A 22923-nucleotide genomic window follows, 5' to 3' on the forward strand; every position below is an offset into this window, starting at 1 on the left:
GATGAACGCTTAGCAAAGCTATCCTGTAACAGATGGGCTGTGTTTGTGGGTGAGGAGAGGGTGACTGAGCTGCTGGGCACTGTGCATGTGCAAGATCTGACAGGTACCAGGGTGGATGGGCCGCTGGGGCCCCCTTACACACAGGAGGACCACTCTGCAGCGTAGTCAAGATCCTTGGGCCCCAGCCCCTGTGAGCTGTGAATTCTCCATGCTGGAGTTCAGCACAGGCAGACTGATTTCGGTATTAGCAGAAGCAAAACCTAATTAGGAAGGCAAATTGATTTCCAAAAAAAGAATTGGATGATATGTTCCCAGGACTGTAGGAATGGCTTTTTAATTGTCTCCTCTTCTGCATTATTCATGCAAATGCGTGTCTTTGTGCAGAGAGGAGTCTCTCCTCCCCCTCCTGTCCAACTCCCTCCTGTGTTTAGCACCTTTGCTCCCCCAGGCCTTGGGGGGGGGGCTGGACCATTTTTCTGGGCCTAAGGGGTTTCGGGGAGATGGACATAGAGAAACGCTGGGGAGGGCTCCCAGGTACTGAGGTCAACAAGAAACTATCAAGCTGACAGTGGCTTTTCTGTGTCTCCCGCCCCTCCCCTCAGGTAGCCCGGTCCCAGGGCAAGGGCATCTTCCTCTTCCGGAGACTGAAGGACATCATGGACTGGAGGAAGGTGAGTCTGCCTCTTTCCCTTTGCTCTCCACACGTCCTCTGCCCTCTCCCCTCCTCTCTCCCTTCCAAGTTCAGAGAGCCAGCACAGGCCTGCCCACAGGGCAGGGTCCCTGGAACCAGACTGTTGGGGTTCAAATTCTGACCTTGCAAACCATAGCTGTGTGACCTTGGGCAAGCAGAAATCCTGCCTCGGCCTCTCAACAGACATGTGTCCCTGGGGAAATCACTGGAGCCCTCTGAACCTTGGTAGTGAGATGGTGGGGGGGTGGGGGGAGCTGGAGGACCTGACTCCTGTGGGCTCACAGCAGGTGCTCAATTAATGCACCTCCCCCTGCTGCCTGCGTCCCCATTCTTCCCTGGGCACCTGTCAGGGCACTGCCTGCAAGAAGTTCCAGGGCTTCGAGGCCCAGCCTTCCCGCTACTCCATCAGTTCCTCTGGAGGCCATGTGAGTAGAGGGGGTGGCCGGGGTCCCTGGAGGGAAGTCTGGCTGTCGGGGTGGGGAGCAGTGTGGGGGTCTGCGGGGGGTCTGCTCAGGACAGCATTCCCAGCCCAGGGCCACTGTGTGAGCCCAGGAAGTATGTGACCCTTGTCTTTGAGCCTGGGCTCCTCATCAGGTGACTGTGAAGGGGACAATGGGTGAGAAAGTTTGCAGACATGGAGGGCTGTGCACCTGTGTGAGAGCATGGCATCGTCCTCAGCTGGGTGGGCAAATAGAGAAGGGCCAGGGATGGCCTCCGGGCCTCAGGGGCTGCTGATGCCCTGGCGGCAGCACCTTGACAGGACTTTCCGCAGTTATGGCAACAGAGCATATCTGAGCTGTCTAGTATCTGACCACTGGCCACACGTGGACATCATATCGAGCACTTGTCCCGTGGCCACTGATACTGAAGGACTAAAGTTTTTGTTTGTTTCCTTTCAAAAAATTGTGAAAGGGCCGGGCACGGAGAGACACACACACCTGTAATCCCAGTGGCTCGGGAGGCTGAGGCAGGAGGATCGAGAGTTCAAAGCCAGCCTCAGCAATTTAATGAGGCCCTAAGCAACTCAGTGAGACCCTGTCTCTAAATAAAATACAAAATAGGGCTCTGGGGATGTGGCTCAGTGGTTAAGGGCCCCGAGTTCAATCCCCAGCACCAAAAAGAAAAAGAAAAAAAAAAAAGATATCCCAAGTAGAGTGCCTAACGTAATTCCTTGTACACAGGAGCGCTCAATAAATGTTAATAATATTATTGCAACTAGGACCCAAGAAATTCTGATGACCAAAGAGATGAGATCCCTGTGGAGAACTACGTAGCTCAGCGTTACATCGAAAATCCATACCTGATCGGAGGTGAGATGGCTGTCCCCAGCTCCCTGCCCTTCCGACCAGTCAGTCAGTCAGTCACTCAGCAAACCTTGACTAGCTGCGACTGAGGGCCCAGGCGCACATCCAGGGCAGGGGGATGCACAGGAAAGATCTGTCCTGGCTGCTGCCCATAGATTCCCCGTGGTTGAGTGCCTTCCCTCCCCCTCTGGGTTCATGAAAATTCTCCTTTGAGAACCAATCCTTTCATGTATGCATTTACCCAACAAGTATGACGCCCCTCCTCAGTGCCAGCCGCTGGCCTGGGTGCCGGCTGTCGCTCTGCTCCTGTGGAGTCTATTTTACCCTAGGTGAGGGGACAGCCTTAAGCCAGAGAGCAAAGAAATACAAGAATCCCACGCAGCTGCAGCCATTGCAAAGTGAATCAGGCAGGGTCAGGGGACCAAGTGACACCTGGGAGTCACCTGTAGGTAGAACTGGAGGGAGAAACAGGAAGAGGGAACGGCAAGGACAAAGGCTCCTGGTGCAGCCAGCTTCCTCTCTGAGGCCCAGGGAGCCTCTTCCCTGAGGCTCAGGCGGCCTCCCCAGGCCCAGGTGCATGGGCTTTGCCCACACAGGAGAGAAGGGACAGGGTCTGGGGCCTCTTGTAGGTGGCACTTCATTGCAACAGAGTTAGTGCCCCTTCCCTCCCCTACCTCCTGGGCCAATGACCCTCCCCAGGGGGCAGCCCCTGGGTCTCTCCTCCCCTCCCCCCCATCCTGTCTGATTTTTTTGGTTTTGGTTTTGCATGTTGTGGGTGGCACCTCATGCATGCTAGGCAAGTGCTCTACCACTGAGCAACACACCCAGCCCCCCCACAGCTGTCTGCCACCCCTCTCATCTCTGTCCCTCTTGCCTCCATCTTGATCCTGGCCACTGTCCTCTCCCTGGACAGCGGCACCAATAGCCAGAGGCATCAGACACCCTCCAGCAGCTTCCTGCGGTTTGTAGAATACACCCCAGAGACCGCGGGGACCCTGCCAACCTCACGCCCCTCATCCCCTTCCTGTCTCTCCCTTGGCCCGGTTCTGCCCTCTCAGGGCCTCTGTCCTGCCCCAAGGCCCTGTGCCCCTCTGGGTCAGGTGGGCCCCTTCTTTACTGCAGGCCACCACTTCCCAGGGGCTTTCACTCAGCAAACCTTGACTAGCTGCCACGAAGTCACAAGTTTTTCCCCAACAGGGACCCCCAGTTCCTCTCTCCTGGCACCTCACGTGTTTTGCGGGGAGCTCCGTCTGTGCACTGCCACACCCCAAACATCTGGTAACCAGTATTCGCTCCACCAATTAATTCTTTCTTTGCCTGACAGGTCGCAAGTTTGACCTGCGCGTCTATGTGCTGGTGATGTCGGTGAGTCACCAGGGCAGGGGACAGGGAGCTGTGAGCCTCTCTCTGCCCAGGAGAGCTCAGAGGGGACATCTAGGGCTGGAGTGGGCCACCAGATGCACCTCAGTTTCACCATCCTAGGTGTTCCAGCATCTGGTTTTGCCAGTCCTTTTTAGGGGGTGCGGGGCAGGGGTACCAGGGATTGAACTCAGGGCACTTGACCACTGAACCACATCCCCATCCCTATTTTATATTTTACTTAGAGTCTCACGGAGTTGCTTACGCCTTGCCATTGCTGAGGCTGGCTTTGAACTCATGATCCTTTCTGGGCAGTCACTGGGATTTCAGGCCTGAGCCACCGTGCCCTGTTTGCCTGTCCTTCTTTATCATTCAGTCATCGGTGGTAACCACAGTGAACATGTAGTGAGCACCTACTAAGTACCAGGCCCTAGTTAGTACCCAGCAGGTTGTATCTCGTTCAGTCCTTCCAACAACACAGTGAAATAGATTCTATTATTATCCTCATTTTACAGATATAGAGAGGTTTAGTGACTTGCCCAAAGGCACACAGCGAGTGAATGGCAGAACTGGGATTCAAATCCAGGCAGCGCGGCTCCAGAGCCTGCTCTCTTAACTAGGGAGGCGCTGACCTCGCTCCACCTCCGCTCCTCACTCATTCATTCATTCAACAAACGCCGAGTGTGCCACTCCTCCCTGGGCCCAAGGCCACAGAGGGATTGAGACAGGATTGGCCCCTTTCCTCCTGGACCTCTCAGTCCGGCGGGGTGTCACGCGTGGTGGCCAGCCCCTCGGTTCCCTCCCGCCAGCCACCGCCCCAGGGAAGGACAGGGTGGAGTCAAGGGGTGACGTTAGCGCGGCGCTGGCGGAGGAGGTAGAGAGGAAGAGGGGGCGGTTCCAGGTGGAGGACCCCAAGGTGCCGACGCTAGAGGTATGCCCGGTGCCAGCGGGCACCCGAGTCACCTCCGCCCCCGCCCCCGCCCCAGTACATCCCGCTGCGCGCCTGGCTCTACCGCGACGGCTTCGCCCGGTTCTCCAACACGCGCTTCACGCTGAACAGCATCGACGACCAGTGTATCCTGGTCCCTGCAGCCACCGCCCACAGCCTGCGGCCCACCCAGGGGCCAGCCCCGCGCCTCTTCACCCCATCGACGTTTGCTGGGTGCCTGGGGGGCCGGGGGACCAGCGTGAACAGGCACAAGACCGGCGCGGGCCTCTCCATGGAGGGATCCCAGGCTTGGGGGGGGGGGACGGGAGGAAGGGCGCAGAGCAGCTTGCTTTCTCTCTCTCTCTCTCTCTCTCTCTCTCCCCCACTGAGCCACATCCCCAGCCCTATTTTGTATTTTATTTAGAGACAGGGTCTCACTGAGTTGCTTAGTGCCTCCCTGTTGCTGAGGCTGGCTTTGAACTGGCTTTGATGCTCCTGTCTCAGCCTCCAGAGCCGCTGGGATTACAGGCCTGTGACGCTGTGCCAGGCTTGAGGCAGGTTTTGACTGATGCCAAAGGTTTATGTTATTCATATGCAAAAGAGCAGACAGCTTAGCACCCCCTCACCCCCCTGAAAATGTTTGCATCTTGTGTGTGTGTGTGTGTGTGTGTGTGTGTGTGTGTATGTGTGTGTGCATGTGCGCCTGTGTCTTTTTCTTTAATGCCTGGTGGTTGGCTCAAATACAACTCAATTTTCATCCATCTGATTGTCAGGGACCAAAACTTTGAAAACACGCTGACTTGGCAAGGCTGGGGGAATCCTTCTGTTGCTGGTGGGAGTGTAAATTAGCGCAAATCCTTAGAAGGCAATCTGGTAAATATCTATGAAGGCCAAATGCTCACGCCTCCTGATCCTGCAATTTACCTCTGAAATTCCATCCTACAGGTATACTCACAAGATAGAGAAAGACAGGCTTGAAAGTCAGGCACTTTGCAGCCTCACTTGTGAGAGCAAAAAAGAAGGCAACAATGAAGCAAATGGTATACTCATACTGCGGAGTACTATGCAACCATTAAAACGGAAAGGGGAGAGTGCTTTATGTACTGATAGGTGCCTGGGGTGGAGCGCAAAGTATAGAACAGCAAGAATCATGCTCCCAATTATGTTTAAAAATTATATGTCTATATATGTCTGTTTATCTGTGCATAGATATCTCTGAAGGCCAGACAAGAAACTGGAAACAGGGCTAATGGTGTAGCTCATCAGGAGAGCACTTGCCTAGCACACACAAGGCCCTGGGTTCTATCCTAACACCACAAAAAAAGAGAGAGAGAGAAAAGAAAGAAAAACTGGAAACAGAAGTTGTCTCTGGGAGAAGAAATGTGTAGATAGGGACAGGTGAAAAGGAGATTTTTTTTCTTCTATATATTTTGCACTTTTGGACTTTTGGGTCATGTGAATGTATTAGCTATAAAATGATACACATCAAGAAAAGCTTTTAGCCAATTACAGTACTGCACAACTGATGCCTATAATCTCAGCAACTCCAGAGACCAAGTCAGGAGGATCACAAGTTCAAGGCCAGCCTCAGAAATTTAGCCCTAAGCAATTGAACAAGATGCTGTCTCTAAAAAATAAAAAGGGCTGGGGATGTGGCTCAGTGGTTAAGCACCCCTAGGTTGAATCCCAGGTGCCAAAAAAAAAAAAGAAAGTTTTTAAGATTTCCAGGCCTGAGATCAGAAGAAAATGGAGAGTCAATTCAGAAAGATCTAGAAGCTAGATTACCTGCATGTAGGAGACAATCTGGGTTTGGAAATGGAGAATGATGCTGCCTAGTTTCCTGCTTGGGAACCCCAGGCAATGTTTTCAGTCAGTTCATCTCTCCTTCTTAGAGGCGGAGGCAGGGTAATGAGACCCTGTCTCAAAATGAAAAATCAGAAGGGCTGGGGGTATAGCTCAGCTGTAGTGTCCCCTGTTCAACCCCCAGTGCCCCCTAAACATCACAGAATCCACCTCTCTGCCTTGGTTTTGTCACTTAATGTGAGGGTGTCTAGGGTCATGCATTGGCATTGCCTGAACGAGGGACCCGCCTCAGGCCCTTCTGAGTACTTTTCACAAATTGTTTTTTTCCTACTTTGCTGACTTCTTTTTCTGCATGTTTATTGTATAATTTCAACACACATTTATCACATGCAAGTCATCACATTTAGTTTAGTTTTACTGCCACCTCTTTTGTTATTAAAATTAAATAATGCGTACAACGCACATAGAACTGTGCCTGCCGGAGTGACCCTCAGTAAATGCTGGGGTTCTCCACCCCCCCACCACCACATTCATGAGTGTTTGTGCATTTCCAGGCATCTCAGGGATTATTAAGCAAACCGAGCCCTCTCCCGGGGCCAGTTTCTATTTAATGAGCCTGTGCTCATTAAACATTCACAGTGAGTGAATGGAGTGAATACGCATTATTTTCCACCCCTCTTTTAAATTGTTTTTGATTTTTAAATCTGGAAATATTAAAATGTGTAGAAACTGCAGAAAAGACTATAGCAGGGTCCTATGTATCTACCCTCCAGATTTAACATATTTTACCCTAATATTTTACCCATTTGCTTCAGCTCCCACAATGCCAACTTTAAAATAGCAAATAAGGGGCCGGGGTTGTGGCTCAGTGGTACAGCACTTGCCCCTCACATGTGAGGCCCTGGGTTCAATCCTTAGCACCACATAAAAATAAATAAATAGAGATTGTGTCCATCACTAAAAAATAATATAAAAAAACAGCAGATAAGTTTTTGAATCACAAAATAACAGGAACTATCTTTAACCTAATTTTAACATATGTATTATATTTACATATAGTTTACACACAGTTATTCAAATACACACCTATGCAAACATACACAAATTATAAAAATATTAACTGAACCATTGTATATAATAATGATCAAGTAGAAACAATCTAAATCATCCTCGAGGGATGATGAACTGAATTATAAAGCACCTACTAATGTTGTGCATCTGTTAAGAACAATAAAAGTTTATAGTCAAAGGCCAGGCGTGGTGTCGCACTCCTGTCATCCCAGCGACTCAGGAGACAGGAGGATTGAGAGTTCAAAGCATCTTAGCAAGGTCTTAAGTAAATTGGTGAGACCCTGTCTCAAGATAAAATAAAAATAAAAAGGGCTGGGGATGTGGCTCAGTGGTGAAGCACCACTGGGTTCAGTTCCCAGTACCAAAAAAAAAAAAAAAAAAAAGTCTATAGTAGAATGTCAGGACATGAAAAGGTGTGCAAGACCTAAGTGGAAGGAAGTGCAAGCTGTAGTGCTGGTTTGTTTGCAATCCTGCTTTTGCTTTTAAAAATGTGTGTTCCTGTTTAGGAAACACGTATGAAAGGAAGTTCATCGTTTACTGATCTAGGAACTCTGAACACTGCAGAGGATGAGAATCAGGCAAGGACACATTGACTTTCAGCTTCATACATTTCTCTACAGTATGAATTGTGTCTGCAACTGACACGCTTTACTCTGATAATAGAAACAATAAAACATGTAAAGAATATGGGTTTCATCCTAAAAGCAGTATAGGTTGTTAAAGACAAATCAGGAAATTCAAGAAAGTACAAAAAAAGAGAAAGAGAGGAAAAAAACCTTCTCTAGTGTCCTTTCCTAAAAACAACTACTTGGCATTTGGTGTATTTTTTTCCAGGTTCATTTGTAGAACTTTTTAAAAATTTTGCTGTCATTTAAATTTTATATATGAGTGATCCCATGCTATAAACATAGGTTTTTCTTCACTAAACATTATCATCAGTATTTTCCTTGTGTACATTTTTTCAAATCACAAAACATCCCACTGAGTGGACGTACTGGTGTACTAATCCTCCAGGCCGTGGGCACTTGGGAAGTGTTCAGTTCCTTACTGTCATAACACACAAAGCTCCAAGGGAACTTTTTTCCCATATTTTTGTTGGTGCATTATACTTGTACACATGGTGGGACTTGTTACACATTTGTACATGCAGTAATATAACAATATACTTTGGCCAATGTCATTCCCTGGTATGTCCCCTTTCTCTTTCTTCCCTTCTCCCCCTGGTCCCCTTCCTCTACTCTACTGACCTCCCTTCCATATTTTTGAGTTGCCTGCCCACCCCCCACACCTTTCTTTTCCATTTTTCTCTCTAGTTTCCACTTATGAGAGCAAACATGCAACCCTTGACCTTGGGAGTTTGGCTTATTTCTCTTAACATCCTGGGGTTCCATCCATTTTCGTGCAAATGACATGATTTCACTTTTCCTTATGGCTGAATAAAACTCCATTGTGTACATAGATCACATTTTCTTTATCCATTCACCTGTTGATGGACACCTAGGCTGGCTCCCTAGTTTGCTATTGGGAATTGTGCTGCTGTGAACTCAGGTGTGCATGCACAGCTGTGGTATGATGACTTCAGTTCTTTAGAATAAGTACCGAGGAGGTATGGCTGGGTCATATGGTGGTTTCATGCCTAGGCTTTTGAGGAACCTCCATACTGATTTCTGTAATGGCTGTGCTGATTTACAATCCCACAACAGTGTAAGTGTTCCTTTTTCTCCACATCCTCCCCAGCATTTATTATTATTCGTGTTCTTTTTCTATTTTTTTTTTTTTTTTGGATGCGGGTGATTGAACTCAGGGGCACTCAACCACTGAGCCACATCCTCAGCCCTATTTTGTATTTATTTAGAGACAGGGTCTCCCTGAGTTGTTTAGCACCTTGGCTTTCTACCGAGGCTGGCTGATCCTCATGCCTCAGCCTCCCCAGCTGCTGGGATTACAGGCGTGCGCCACCACACCCAGTTTATTCATGTTCTTGATGACTGCCGTTCTGGCTGTGATGAAATCTCAGTCTAGTTTTGATTTGCATTTCCCCAGTTGTTAATGACGTTGAACATTTGTTCATATATTTGTTGGCCATTTGTATTTCTTCTTTTAAGAAGTGTCTGTTTAGCTCATTTGCCCATTTATTAATTAAGTTATTTGTTTTCTTCAGTGTTAAGTTGTTTTTTTAAAGTTCTTTATATATTCTGTATTTTTTAAAAAAACTTTTTTGAAGTTATAGATGGACAGAATACCTTTATTTTATTTTTTTTAAGGTGGTGCCGAGGATCAAACCCAGCGCCTCACGCATGCTAGGCAAGTGCTCTACCACTGAGCTACAGCCCCAGCCCCTATATTCTGGATATTAATCCTCTATCAGAGAGTAGCTAGGGAAATTTTTCTCCTATTCTATGGGTTCTCTTTACATTCTCTTTTTGTTTGTTGCCAGGGATTGAATCTAGCAGTGCTTAACCACTGAGCCATATCATCAGCCATTAAAAAAAAATATATATATATACACACACACACACACACACACACACACACATACATACATAAATATATATATATCCTTTGTGTGTGGTGCTACAGTTTGAACCCAGGGCCTTGTGCATGTGGGACCTGCACTCTACCAACTGAGCCATATCCCTACCCCCAAAATATCTTATTTTGAGACAAGCTTTCGCTAAGTTGCTTGGGGCCTCTCTAAGTTACTGAGGCTGGCTTTGAACTCGCGATCCTCCTACCTCAGCCTCCCATGCTGCTAGGATTACAAGTATGTGCCACTATTCCTGGCTCTCTTCACATTCTTGTTTCCTTTGCTGTGCAGAAGCCTTTTAATTTGATACCATCCCATTTAGTAACTCTTGGCATTACTTCCTGAGCTTTAGGGTCCTATTGAGAAAGTGTTGACCCTGCACTTACACATTGGAGTATCGATCCTACATTGTCTTCTAGGAGAAAGGGACAACTTTGTTGGTCAACAATTTTACTGTATTTTTTTTTTCCTTTGGATGATGTGACAAAGGAGTAAATCCCGGGTCAAGGGCATCTGACCAGGTTCTTCCCAGAAGAGCTCTCTATGTCCCCAACCCCAACACACTCATTTCGTCTCCAGTCCCCACTGTTGGGGACAATTATTTTAAAAAGCCATTTCTAAGACAATGGGCATGACTGGGTGAAGAATCCCCAGGCCTTCGTGATGCTATCCTGCAACTATTCTGAATTATCAATTTTCCAAAATGAAAAAGCCCAAAGGTGTAACTGCCTTGATGAGGAGGGAGGTTTCTGCCCCAGGATTTCATCAGTTTCCATGCCCCTCATTTACATTCCTTTTAAACTGTGTGTCTTTTATTACTAGAAACTTTTGAGCATTTTCCCAGATGGCCTTCTACCAGGGACAGTTTCTCTTTTATGTTTTCACAGCCTTTATTGATTAGGGACATAGCGTTTTACTGTTGACAGTTTATGGAGATTTTCATGTGGCAGAAACGTTAGGCTGTCACATTGGCCATAGTCTCTCATTGGATTTGCCCTTTAATTTTTGTCCTGATGTGATTGTTTCCATTTGCACTCAGCTGAGTCCGTCGCTGTCCATTGAGATCCGCTGTCATCTCTACTGTCATCGTTAGGCGAGGGAAGTTCTCTTCCCCTAAAGACTTCACAGCAGCTGCACCTCTCACAGATTGATTTTGATGGCTTGTTTGCTCCTGGCTACTCGTCTCGTGGGTCCGTCAGGACTTGATCTGGGGATGCCGGTGGAGGCGAGGGCTGAGGCTGGCCCCCTGGCTCTCCTCCCTCAGCCCTGCTCCTCCTCTGCTCCTGGGGAGGCCCTGCTTCCTCCCCCCCTGCAGGAAGGAGCAGAGGGAAGCGGGTCTTGCTGGGAGCCAAGCTTCCTTCCCCTGCGTCGTCGTCAGGAACTTGATTTTCCTGAGTTTCCTCTTGTTCCTATTTTTTTTTAATAACAGCTTTATTGGGATATAATTGAGCTTTATTTACAACTTCTTTATATACTGAGATCTATATCTAGCATTGAGATATAATTTGTACAGCGTGCAATTCACCCAGATAAAGCAAGCAAAGGAATGGTGTGTATCATAATCAAACAGCTGTCAGCTCAGTCAGTAAGAATATTTCCATCTTCCCCCAAAAGAAATCGCACATGCACTAGCCAGCACTCTCCATGCCCCCTCCACTCCCCTCCCGGCCCTTTGCAACTGCTTTCTGTCTCCATGCATCTTCCAAGACACAGGGATGTAGCTCATGGCAGAGCGCTGGCCCAGCATGTGCAAGGTCCTGGACATTTAATGTAAGTGGGATCAATCGTGTGTGGTCTTTGGTGTCCACCTTTCTTCACTGGGCATGATGATTTCAAGATTCCTTCTTATTGTAACATGTACCAATACCTTCCCCTCTCTTTCTCTAGTATTGGAGATGGATTGAACTAGGCCTCACAAACGCTAAGCAAGTGCTGTACCACTGAGCTGCCTCCCCAGCCCTTTTTATTTTATTTTGACACAGGGTCTAAGTTGCCCAGGCTGGATGGAACGTTGCCATCCTCCTGCCTCAGTCTCCCAAGTAGCTGGGATTAAGCTTCCTATCTCTTTGATGTCAAATAATATTCTATTCCAATAAAGGGGGCATGGCATTTTATTTACCTATTGATAGACACTGGAGTTGTGACCCCTTTGGGGTTATTATGAAAAAAGGCTGCTTCAGGAACTTGTTGAGCAAAAGGGCTGGGGTGTGGCTCAGTGGCAGAGCCCTGGCCTAGCATGTGCAAGGCCCCAGGTTCCATCCTAGGTACTAAAAGAGGTAGAGAGAGAGGCACAAACTTTTTTACGGGCTATTCTCATTTCTCTTGAGCACATGGCTATGAATGGAATTGCTGGCCACGTGGTAATTCTGTTGAACCCTTTGAAGAACTGATAAATTGTTTTCCAAAGTGCTGCACAATCTCTCGTTTCCACTAGCATTTTGTGAAGGAATCCGATTTCCCCACCTCCTACCAACACACAATATCGTCTAACCACTTTATTACAGCAGCCCCCCGTGGTTGTGAAGTAGTTTTACCCTGCATTTCCCTCATGACACATATGGGTTTGTTGGCCACTTGTAGATCTGTCTATTCAAATTTTCGCTCTTTTAAAAATGGGATGATCTGTCTATTGTTGATTTGCAAAAATGCTTTATGTATTCTGGATGCTGGTCCTGCATCAGATATGTGATTTGCAAATACTTTCTCCCATCTGTGGGGTGTCTTAGCACTGTCGTGATAATGTCCCTTAAAGCACAAACATTTTTAATTCTGGTAAAGTCCATTTTATCTATTGTTTCTTTTATTGCTTGTGCTTTTGGTGTCATATCTAAGAAACTCTGCCTAGGCCAATGGACAACTTACTCCTATATATTATTCTAAGAATTTTTAGTTTTGTCTCTTATATGTAGGTCTAAGGTCTGAGAAAGGGGTTCTATTTTATTCTTTTGCATCTGGATATCCAGGAGTCCCTACTGCATTTGTCATTTGTTTAACAAACATCCCCCCCCCCACACCCTATTGAATTGCCCCAGAACCTTTTGGAAAATGAGCTGGACACAGGCCTGAGGGCTCCATCCCATGGAGTGATGGTCCGTGTGCTCCTTCTTTAGAAGTGGAGGCAGGAAAATTCTCAAATTTGAAAGAAAAAAAATATCTTTGAAAAGTTCTGAAGATGACCTTCTAGGAAAAAGATGCTGACAAGGACACCCACCTTCTCAGAGAGGTGGAAGCCACCCGGCCCTGTCCCATAGGTGACAGACAGGGAGAAACATGCTCTAGGGGAACTAGACTTGAGCCAGCCACCTAGAGCCTCTTCCTTCCCAATGAGACCTGGAGGAAGCTGTGCACAGTGGTCATCTCATGAGGTTCGGGTGTCTGTCCCGCTCCCTGGGGGGAGGTGCCAAGGAAGGGGTGTCTCAGATGCCTGTCACTGCCTTCTGTGGGCCTCCAAAGTCTCACGTGTTTGATGGGAAGTATCTGGGAACAAATGAGATGATGTGTGTGAACCGTGTCACTGATGTCATTTGAAGGTGACAAGTGATCATACCAAAAGCACACTCTCAGGGCTGGGCCTTTTAAGGCCCCCTGACCCCATCCCAATGCTGGATCCCTTCTCTAGTATTCCTACTAGTGGCCACCCAGTCCAAACTCCTTTGGTGACAAGGAGCTCAGTGTGTCCTGAGATGACTGTTCCACATTTGGTGTCTCTACTTGTTAAAAAACTCTCTTGAGTTGAAAAAAATCATCATAATATCGGCTCTGCCAGGCCCTGTGAGAGGCCCTTGTGATTGCTGGGAGTGGGGACCGGGGACAGGACCCAGGAGTGTTCTTCCTCTGAGCTACATGCTCAACCCTTTTTAGAATTTTATTTTGACACAGGGTCTTATTCAGTAGCCCAGGCTGGCCTTGAACTTGCAATTCTCCTGCCTCAGCTTTCCGAGTGCCTGGGATTACAGGCGGGGGCCACCACACCTGGCTAAGAGGCATTTTTATACAGTGTTTTATCTGATCCTTCAAATAATCCTGTGAAGCCAACATACTATAATAGGTGGGCAGAAAGGCTCAGAGAGGGCAAGGGCCCCAGGCTCAGGGGCTCACGGGTAGTAAAGAGGCAGGCGGATTTGAATCCTGGCCCATCTGGCTCCACAGCCCACGTATGTGAACTTTAAGCTGTTTTGTAGTTTTCCTCATCAACTCCCAAACTCGTCTCAGTTCAGTCCTGGGGGTTCTATGGAGGGTGTCTTGTCCTTCCTGTCCACACTTGTCCTTGACCACCAACCTCTGCCAGATGTTCACCTCACCAATGTCGCTGTGCAAAAGACATCTCCGGACTACCACCCAAAGAAGGTGAGAAGCTGGGCCTCTACCCTCCCCGGCAGCCTTCTGGGATGAGGTTGGGAGGGAAGGACAGAGGCAGGGAGCCCAGGTCAGGCCTGTCTTGGCTCATAGCTCACCAGCGAGGACAGGCCCACCCTGGGCTCTGCAAATGGCATGGTACAACAGAGGTCCATGGACCAGGTACCTCAATATTTAAAAGTGCAGGTCAAAAAAATGCACCCCTAAAGAAAATGTGCTCCATCCGACAGAGACCTCCTATGGATCAATCCATTGACTGGTGTATCATACAGACATTCTTTTTGTCAATCTGTTATCTATCTATCTATCATCTATATAGTAACCTGCAGAGCCAGGTTGAAACGCTGAATGCTCCGGCTTCTGGGAGTGAAGGGCCTGATCTAGGGCGACGGGAGAGTGAGCCTCCGCTCACACCTGCTCCCTTCTTTTCTGTCCTGGGCCTCCATCCCACACAGGGTGACTGCACACACACGCCCCTGTGACCAGCAGCCCATTAACCATCCTGGGCCTTGAGATGCCCTCAAAAGCAGACCCAGGGAGAGGGCCTGTGCCAGCCATCAGGGCAGGGGCCTCTGGGGGCCTGGGTAGCCAGTTATGGGTTATCAGAATCTCCACCCACGAGGGGGGACACTCTAGCTGTCCTAATCCTGGGACTCAGGGCTGGGCCCCCCTTGCCCAGGCCTAGGGTAGTGCTGATGGCTCCCAGGAGGGTCGTGGCAGGCGGGTCCCGCTGGCTCAAGTTCCTCTGCCAACCCCCACTGCCCGGGTCCCAGGGCTGCAAGTGGATGCTGCAGCGCTTCCGGCAGTACCTGGCATCCAGGCACGGGCCCGAGGCGGTGGAGGCGCTCTTCCGCGACATGGACAACATCTTCATCAAGAGCCTGCAGAGTGTGCAGAAGGTGATCATCAGCGACAAGCACTGCTTCGAGCTGTATGGCTACGACATCCTCATCGACCAGGACCTCAAGCCGTAAGTGGGCGGCTGGGCCTGGGGTCTGGCTTTACACGCGGGCACCCTGGTCTGGGAGCCCAGCTCGGCCACTTCCTGGCTGTGTGACCTTGGACACACTTCTTTATTTCTGTGCCTTAGTTTGCCAGTCTGTAAAACAGGGTTGGTCACTGTGCTGTACCTCTAGGGTTGTTAGGAGGGACAAATGAGCTGTCTGCGGGACACGGGGCTTCGTGCTGGCTCTGGGAAGCCTGTCCTGTTGGTGGGCTGAGTGAGGGGTGCTCCCCTCCTACCCGGCAAAACACTTCCCCTCTGGAAGTCTTGGCCCTTGGAGGATGTGAAGTGCCACGTAAGGGAATATTGTCACGGTGGCTGTTCCTGCCAAGAATGTGGTGCATTCTTGCCCATGGAGGGGGTTGAGCTGGCGAGGAGAACAAGCTGGAGCTGGCAGGGACCAGAGCGATGGCCTCACATGACACGACAGGACATGGAAACCCGTGGGTTGTCGGCTTGGGGGAGGGGGAGGTCAGCGGGGAGTCAAGGGCAAAATGAAGCTCAGGGTCAAGTGCCCGCGCTGGGCTGCTCCCCACCAGCACTGCTGGATGCAGGAGGCCACTCCCCTGCCCAAGGTCACCCCGGAGGTGCTGTGGGCTTTCAGAGCCAGGCATAGTGACACCTGAGTCAGCTCCTGGCTAAAGGGACACTGAGTCCCAGCACCCAGCGGTCTCTCTCCTCTGCCCCTGGCAGCGAGCTCTGGCTGCATCATTAGGGTAGACTGAGGGGGGAACAAGCTGGGAGGAGTAGAAAGGGGGTCTCTGGCCCCCCACTGTCCAGTGGGGGAGCCCTTTGCTCTTCCTGTGCCCCAGCTTCCTGTCTGTAAAATGACCAGGCTGCACAAAACCTCCGGACCCATGTGGGCTCCAGGGAACTGGAGGTCCTGGGCTGTTTGGGACCTGCAGATACAGGTATTTTAGGTTTGATCTTCAGAATGTTTCTGTGTTTAATTTTTTTGACAAAATCTGGGAGATGTTTACCTAAAAATCAAGAGTGTCCCCCAAATCAGGATTTGGGGCTTTTCTAGAAAAATCAGATGATCTCATAATTCTCGGCTCATGGGGCAATGCTGCCTGCAGCTGCCCACAGCTCTCCCTTTAGATGCGGACGCCCCTCCAAGCCATCTCCCGCCACCTCCCACCCCCATCCCCGCCTGCCCAGCCCCTGACCCGGCAGGTCAGTTGTCAGCCGTGGCCAACTGTCCCTCTGGAAGGGATCTTCTTCCTGCACTAAGGTCTCCACTGGAAAAGGAAACGCATCACCAGCAGGAGGGCCCCACGGTCCCCCTCGCCCAGGGCCAGCTCCGCTCCTCTAAGCTCCCTTTCCTCAGAGGGAAAGACGGAGCCGCCTGGGTGGAGTGACAGTGGCCCCAGGCACCGCATCTAGCCTCAGGGAAATCCTCAGATTCTCCCTCCCGTGCCTCCCCAGGTGGCTCCTGGAGGTCAACGCATCCCCGTCGCTCACGGCCAGCAGCCAGGAGGACTATGAGCTCAAGACCCGGCTCCTGCAGGACACACTGCACGTGGTGGACATGGAGGCCAGGTGAGGCAGCCCTGGCCGAGGCAGCCGGGGCTCCACCAGGGAAGAGAACTCAGGCCCTTGGATGGCCCCACATTTTATGGATGTCCACACAGGGTCAGGTCCTGGCCCAAGGACTCGGCCTCTCCAGAAGGGAGCAAGGCCATCCACAGCTTTCTGAGACTCAGTCTAGCAGGATTTATTCAAAATTTCCTAACTATGGGACGCTGGACCAATCACTTCACCTCTCTGAGCCTCAGTTTCCTCATAAGTAAAATGGGAAATGACTGTCCCTCCGGGTTATTTTAATTTACTAAGATCATTTATTGCAAAATGCTAAGCTCACAGTAACTGCCCAAATAAAGAGACTATTTATTGTTATAACAATGTTTATGTAATGGAAAGGATCCAGGGTTAGCTTCAGGAATGGGTGCATCCAGGTACTTAGTCAACGTTAGTGGGTTGGTCTCCCTCCCTCTCTTGCACAAACACACTCACACACTTGTTCTCTGCCCACCCCGACTCTTCTGTATCAGCTTTCTCCCAATTATTCCAGCAAAAGTTGGAGGGCCAATTCTCAATGCTGGAAGTGAGAATGCCCATTCCTGAACCAATCACTGTAACTCTGATAGACCAGGGGGTAGGAGCAACCCCACCGAGGCCTAGGGGTGAGGGAGAGAGGGGTGACTCTTCAACAAAAGCAGAGGCACCACTGGACTGAAAGAAGGGGAACTGGATGCTGAACAGAGAAACCTCAGACATCCACTAAACCTACCATTGCTTATTCATTCAACAAACATTTGAGACTCTATTGTGTGCCAGACCCTGGGCCACACACTAGGAGTACGATAATGAAGATGGCAGACCTAGTCCCTGGCTTTGTGGTATTTATGGTCTGGGGAGGAAAACAGACTTTAAACTGAAAATCACAACTGGGTGCATCTTCCTGAGGGCAAGTGTGGGGACCTCAGCATAAAAATAGAGGACAACCTCTCAGAGACTGTGGGGTCCAGGGAACAGACAGTGAATGGTTGGACCAATAAAAGGGCTTCTGACAGGGTGGACACCCACGGGGTTGAGAGAGGGCTGGGTCCTGGCCTCTCTAACCTTGGTGTCTCTGCCCGTGCAGGCTCACAGGAAGGGAAAAGCGGGTCGGAGGCTTTGACCTTATGTGGAATGATGGCCCTGTCAGCAGAGAGGAGGGGGCTGCTGACCTGTCAGGGATGGGAAACTCCGTGACCAACACACACCTCGGTATGTCGTGCCAGGTGGGGCGTGGGCACCAGGGCTGCGCCAGGAGGTGGTGGGTTGTCTAGAGGCAGCGTCAAGGAGCAGTTGGAATGTCTGAATCAGTCTGCTCCTCTCCAGCTCCGTGACCCCAGGCAAGGGAGTCAACCTCCCTGGTCCTCATTTGTGGAATTAAGAGGGAACAGTTCCCGTGTACGTCTGGAACACTGTCTGGCACACAGCGAGACATTGTTGATCTGTCAGGAGGTGGATCTCAAAAGGCTTAAGTGGAAAACCAATGGAAAAATGCATAATGTCATTAAGAGAAATTAAGGGCCTCAGACCTTGGCTTTAAGCTCGTTTCTAAAAAGTGAAATTTTTTTCTTGATTATAAAAGTTGGTGGCACACACCTGCAATTCCAGTGATTCAAGAGGCTGAGACCGGAGGATCCTGAGTTCAAAGCCAGCCTCAGCAACGGAGAGGCGCTAAGCAACTATTTGAGACCCTGTCTCAAATAAAATACAAAATAGGCCTGGGAATGTGGCTCAGTGGTTGAGTGCCCCTGAGTTCAATCCCTAGTAGCCTCTCCCCACCAAAAAAAAAAAGACCAAAAATTATTCACACAGCCAGGTGCACATCTATAATCCTAGTGACTTGAGAGGCTGAGACAAAAGGATTGCAAGTTCAAGGCCAGTGGGGGAAACTTAGACCCTGCTTTGAAATTAAATATAAAAAGGGCTACTAGGGGTGTAGCTTAATGGTTAGGATACCCCTGACTCAATCCTTAGTACTGGGAAAAAAAATACACACACACACACATATATATATTCACACTCAATAATACCCCTGGCTCAATCCTTAGTACAGGAAAAAAAAAATACACACACACACACACACACACACACACACACACACACATATATATATATATATATTCACACTCATTGTAGAATATTTGAAAACTAAAGAAGGAAATTTTAAAAAAACATGCAGACATAACCATCTTTAACAATCTGGCGTGTTTCCTTCGAGTTTAACAAAAATGCATATATTCATACTTTTTCTTCTATAAAATTGGCATTGGGCTGGAATTTTGAGTCCAGCATCTCCCATTCAAGAATATTAATCAGAACCTCCCATTTGGAAGAATTTTTTGGCCAGGTCTGGACTAAACCCTTTACACACATTCTCTTGTATCTTTAGGTGAGTTTTGTTACCGTTCTACAGATGAGGAAATGGGCTCCAGATGGGTCATGGGTTGCTGGAGGCCTCAGTCTTAAGTGATGAGTCAGACTTGAACTCTAGTGACCCCAAGGCCCGAACATTCACTGCTGGACTCTCCTGACCTCTTAGTTAAAATTCCCATACAGCTGCGAAATACTTGAGTTTGCGTGTGTGCCCAAATTCACCAAGCCGTCTCTTCTGATTGGCCATTTGGCACAGTCTAACTTTTTACTTTTATAATATCATAATGGACTCCTCTCCCATAACCCAACTGAAATTCTGGCTATTACCTTAGGGCAGATTCCTAGAAGCAGACTTACAGGGCCAAAGGAATGAACGTATTACAACTGAACTGCTTTCCAGAAAGATCACGCCAATTTGCCAGTTTGTAATTTAGAAAAAAGTCTCCACCAACTCAATTGATAGGTAAAAAGCAGTGGCACATTGTTGTTTTATGTGCACTCCGTTGATCCCGGTGAGGTTTCAGTATCTTAAATTTGCAGTTCTTCTTTTGTAAGCTATCCATGCTCTTTATTTTTCTATGGGTTGCTTATAGCTTTTTTTTTTTTCAATTTATAAAAGCTTTGGATATTAATGTGTTGGAGACATTACCCCTGTGTCAAACTTACCATAAAGATTTCCCTGGGTTTGTCATTTGTTTTTAAATTTGTTTCATGGTGGCTTTTTTCTTTTTTGATGAAACTTTGTATCTTTTTTAGGGTTGGTAGGACTTAGGATCAGGTTTGGCTGCATGCAACTAAAAAAGCCAACTAATAGAGTCGGGCTGGCTTGTCTGAGCCACAGGAAGTCTTGGGTAGGCCACACAGGGCTGACACATGGCTGTGTGATACTCTGAGGACCCAGCTCTTTCTTCTTTCTTTGCCATACTAACCAGTTGGTCTGGTGTTCATAGTTATTGTCTTATGGTTGCAAAAACGGCTGCACCAACTCCAGACACTGTGTGCCTTGTCCCAGGAGGGAAGACAGAAAAGTCCTAAAGGCATCAACTTCGTATTTCAAAAGGGAAGCCCTTCCAGGGAACTGTAAGGCATCTTAATGGCCAGAACTGGGTCACATGGCCACCCCAGCTACAAGTTTGGAACAGTTTGCTTTGATGAAGGCAAAGATGAGGGGGCTTGTGATCAGCGTTTCCACATGGAGCCCCAACTGCCTTGTTGGTGGAGACTGTAATGCCTGGGAATCTTGTTAAAATGTGTATTAGGATGCAGTAAGGGCTGGGGCCTGAGAGCTGCATTTTTGACAGGCTCTCAGGTGATGCTCTGTTAACTATGCTGTCACCAGCCCTCCTCAAACCCAGCGGCTTCAAATGACTATTTCTTCATGATTCTTCAAGTCTCTCCTGGGGTGACTCATGGGTTGCAGGCCCCTGGCAGCTTTATTGGGACACAATGGCCCAGGAGAACGTCATTATCACAATTGAGGGTTGATACTAGTTGTCAGCTGGGCCTCCTTCATGTGGCCAACAGCCTGTCCCTGGCTTCTTCCCCTGGTAGTCCCAGGGTTCCCAGAGAAGACAAGGTAAAGCCTCTTGAGACAGAGGCTCGGACGTCCCACACTGGCATTCTGCTGCCATCCATTGCTCAATTTGATTTGCTAGAATCCCAGAATTGCAGAGTGAGGAAACAGACCCCCTCTCGATGAGAGGAGTGGCAGTCACCTCACAGAGGTATGTGTAGCAATGGGGAAAATCGCAGCCATCTCTGTGGGCAAAACACTCCCAATACCAGTGCTGCTGGCTCCTGGGCACCTGTTTGGGTAGCCCAGAGAGGGCACAGTGCTTCTTCATCTCAGTGGCACATCAGAACCACCTGGGAACTTTAAAAAATATGCCTATCAGAAATAAAGACATGGTCGGACTGGGCATTGACGTTTTAAAAAGCTCCCAATGACTCAGTGCAAGTAGAGAGCCACTGTTTTAAAAGTCTCTAGAATTATTCTAAGTTTCCAGTTGAGTATTTGGGTGGGTGGTGGTAAACACAGGAGGTGGGGGTTGGGGGCAGGAGGAAGATAATTGAGGACTGAGTTAGGGATGTGCTCAGGGATATCTGGACGACAAGGTCAGCAGATAAGAGATCAGTCTGCAACTTGTAAAGGGGTTTGCACTGGACACGAAGATTTGGCATGATGAACGAGCCAGTGACAGACAGTTAAAGCTAGGGTTCCAGGGGACTCACTTTGGAAAATCCTAAGGCCAGATAGACATAGTGGGCTCTCAGCTCAGGGAGGCCTTGATGACGGGCAGGGGTTTGAGTGCTAAGATGGCAGGTACCTCCAGGTCAGTACTATGGCCAAGCCATTCAGGCAGCACTGATGAGTGCCATCAATATGCCTGGCACAGATTAAATGACTGTGGAGGTGCCTTAAGGATCAGCTGTGAAAGCAGGCAGAAACAGGCCTCGCCATGAACATGCTGGGAGGTGGCCTTGGCATGGACTGCCCAGGGACACATTTTGGTGAGCCAGGGGCTACTTGTGGGGACAACTCATCTCTTAGCCAATTGTGCCTGGCACACAGGCTGGGTAGGGCAAGAAAGCCAGCATTTCCTGGGCTTCAGATGCTGTGCTAGCTTTATGCATCTTCACTGAGCAACAGCAGGACTAAAGTGAGCAGGGGTGGGACAGCGGTTATGAGCTTCGTACCAGCACCAGAGAGCCTGGGTTCAAGTCCCCACGGGGCCACTTGTGTGAGCTGGGGCACATGGCCCTGTGAGGGTTTAAGATGTTTATGCGTGTATGACACCTGCAGCACCCGGCTGGAGGTCAGCCAACCTCAGCTCTTGCTGCAGGGTCCTTATGTTCTCTCTGCAAGGTGGGTGGTATTGCCCTGACTGAGGAAACTGATGTTCACAGAGGTAAATGACCGCTTGAGGGCCCTGGCAGCTCAGGAGTGGAGCCAGGATGCAAACCCTGGCCACGTGTGGCTACACAACTCCTGCTGTCCCCTCTTCCCTCCTAATGGGTTCATGGGACCCTCTACTGCCCCCAAGAACAGCATCCCAGCCAACACCTCACTTCCCTTCCAGGCTGTGTCAACGATCGGAAAAAACAGCTGAGGCAGCTGTTCCGCTCTCTCCAAGCCCAGAAGAAAGCATCCAGCTGACCCCAGCTGCCATGGGGAGCCAAGAGGCCCTGCAAGGTGCCACCCCAGATTCCAGCACAGTGGTACCTCGCGGCCTTTCCCCTCCCTCTCTCCCTCCCTCCAGCTTGGCAGCAGCTTTGCTGGCTAAGCAGCCTCTGCTTGCTGCTTGGATGGGCCCCTAGGATCCCTACCCCCACCCTCCAGCTTCTTTGCACCAGGAGACAGCCAATCCCTGGGACTGGAGGGGCTTTAACCTTGACAGACTGGCTTGGTGAATGGACCCAAAGAAGACAAGTGCAGCAAGTTCTGCTACCCTAGACAGATCACATCTAATAAATGAGCACAGGCCTTACTTGGAGGAAAGTCACTGGGCACTGGGTCTGGCTCAGGGGAGGCTGTTGGTTGCAGCCAGGTTCACTGAACTTTGGCTTTTTTTTTTTTTTATGGGGCAGTATTGGGGCTTGAACCTGGGGTGCTCTATCACTGAGTACATCCCCAGTCCTTTATTTTCTAATTTTGAGACAGGGTCTATTTAAGTTGCCAAAGTTGGCCTTGAACTTGCAATGCTCCTGCCTCCATTTCCCAAGTAGCTGGCATTACAGGTGTGCACCACCAGGCTTGGCTGGCTTTGGTATTTTGGTGTCTCTCAGATCATGCTGGAAGGATCCCTTGGATCAAGAGTTCAGATTCCAGGGAATTTGTCTTTAAACTGTTCTTGCAAAGCAAGCAATTATTAGACTGTGTTTACTAGGTGTCTGGGGAAACGCTGAGCCCTCCTTTTTGCAACACAATGACCTTGCTTCTCAGTGGAA

General features: G+C 49.2%; 1 protein-coding gene and 1 long non-coding RNA gene across 3 annotated transcripts in view; one reads left to right on the forward strand and one right to left on the reverse strand.

The window, feature by feature from the left end:
* Positions 1–22463, forward strand: part of Ttll9 (tubulin tyrosine ligase like 9) — a 45346-nt gene extending 22883 nt beyond the window's left edge. The window contains exons 6-15 of one of the 2 annotated variants that reach the window (XM_005320584.4): positions 603–671; positions 1042–1116; positions 1911–2001; positions 3320–3360; positions 4341–4428; positions 13972–14030; positions 14813–15009; positions 16471–16584; positions 17690–17814; positions 22056–22463. In XM_005320584.4, the coding sequence (XP_005320641.1) occupies positions 603–671; positions 1042–1116; positions 1911–2001; positions 3320–3360; positions 4341–4428; positions 13972–14030; positions 14813–15009; positions 16471–16584; positions 17690–17814; positions 22056–22132 (936 nt within the window). In that variant the 3' untranslated portion in view covers positions 22133–22463. The remainder of the gene's footprint in view (positions 1–602; positions 672–1041; positions 1117–1910; positions 2002–3319; positions 3361–4340; positions 4429–13971; positions 14031–14812; positions 15010–16470; positions 16585–17689; positions 17815–22055) is intronic. The other variant, XM_040276438.2, reaches the window with a different exon arrangement.
* LOC144378100 (uncharacterized) lies at positions 10549–16030 on the reverse strand. Its single transcript, XR_013439635.1, has 2 exons — positions 14849–16030; positions 10549–13160 (listed from the first exon to the last, which is right to left on the reverse strand). It is a non-coding gene; the product is annotated as an uncharacterized LOC144378100 (long non-coding RNA).
* Positions 22464–22923: the final 460 nt, after the last annotated feature.

Source organism: Ictidomys tridecemlineatus, chromosome 5 (genome assembly GCF_052094955.1).
Source record: "Ictidomys tridecemlineatus isolate mIctTri1 chromosome 5, mIctTri1.hap1, whole genome shotgun sequence".
Taxonomy (NCBI): Eukaryota; Metazoa; Chordata; class Mammalia; order Rodentia; family Sciuridae; genus Ictidomys; species Ictidomys tridecemlineatus.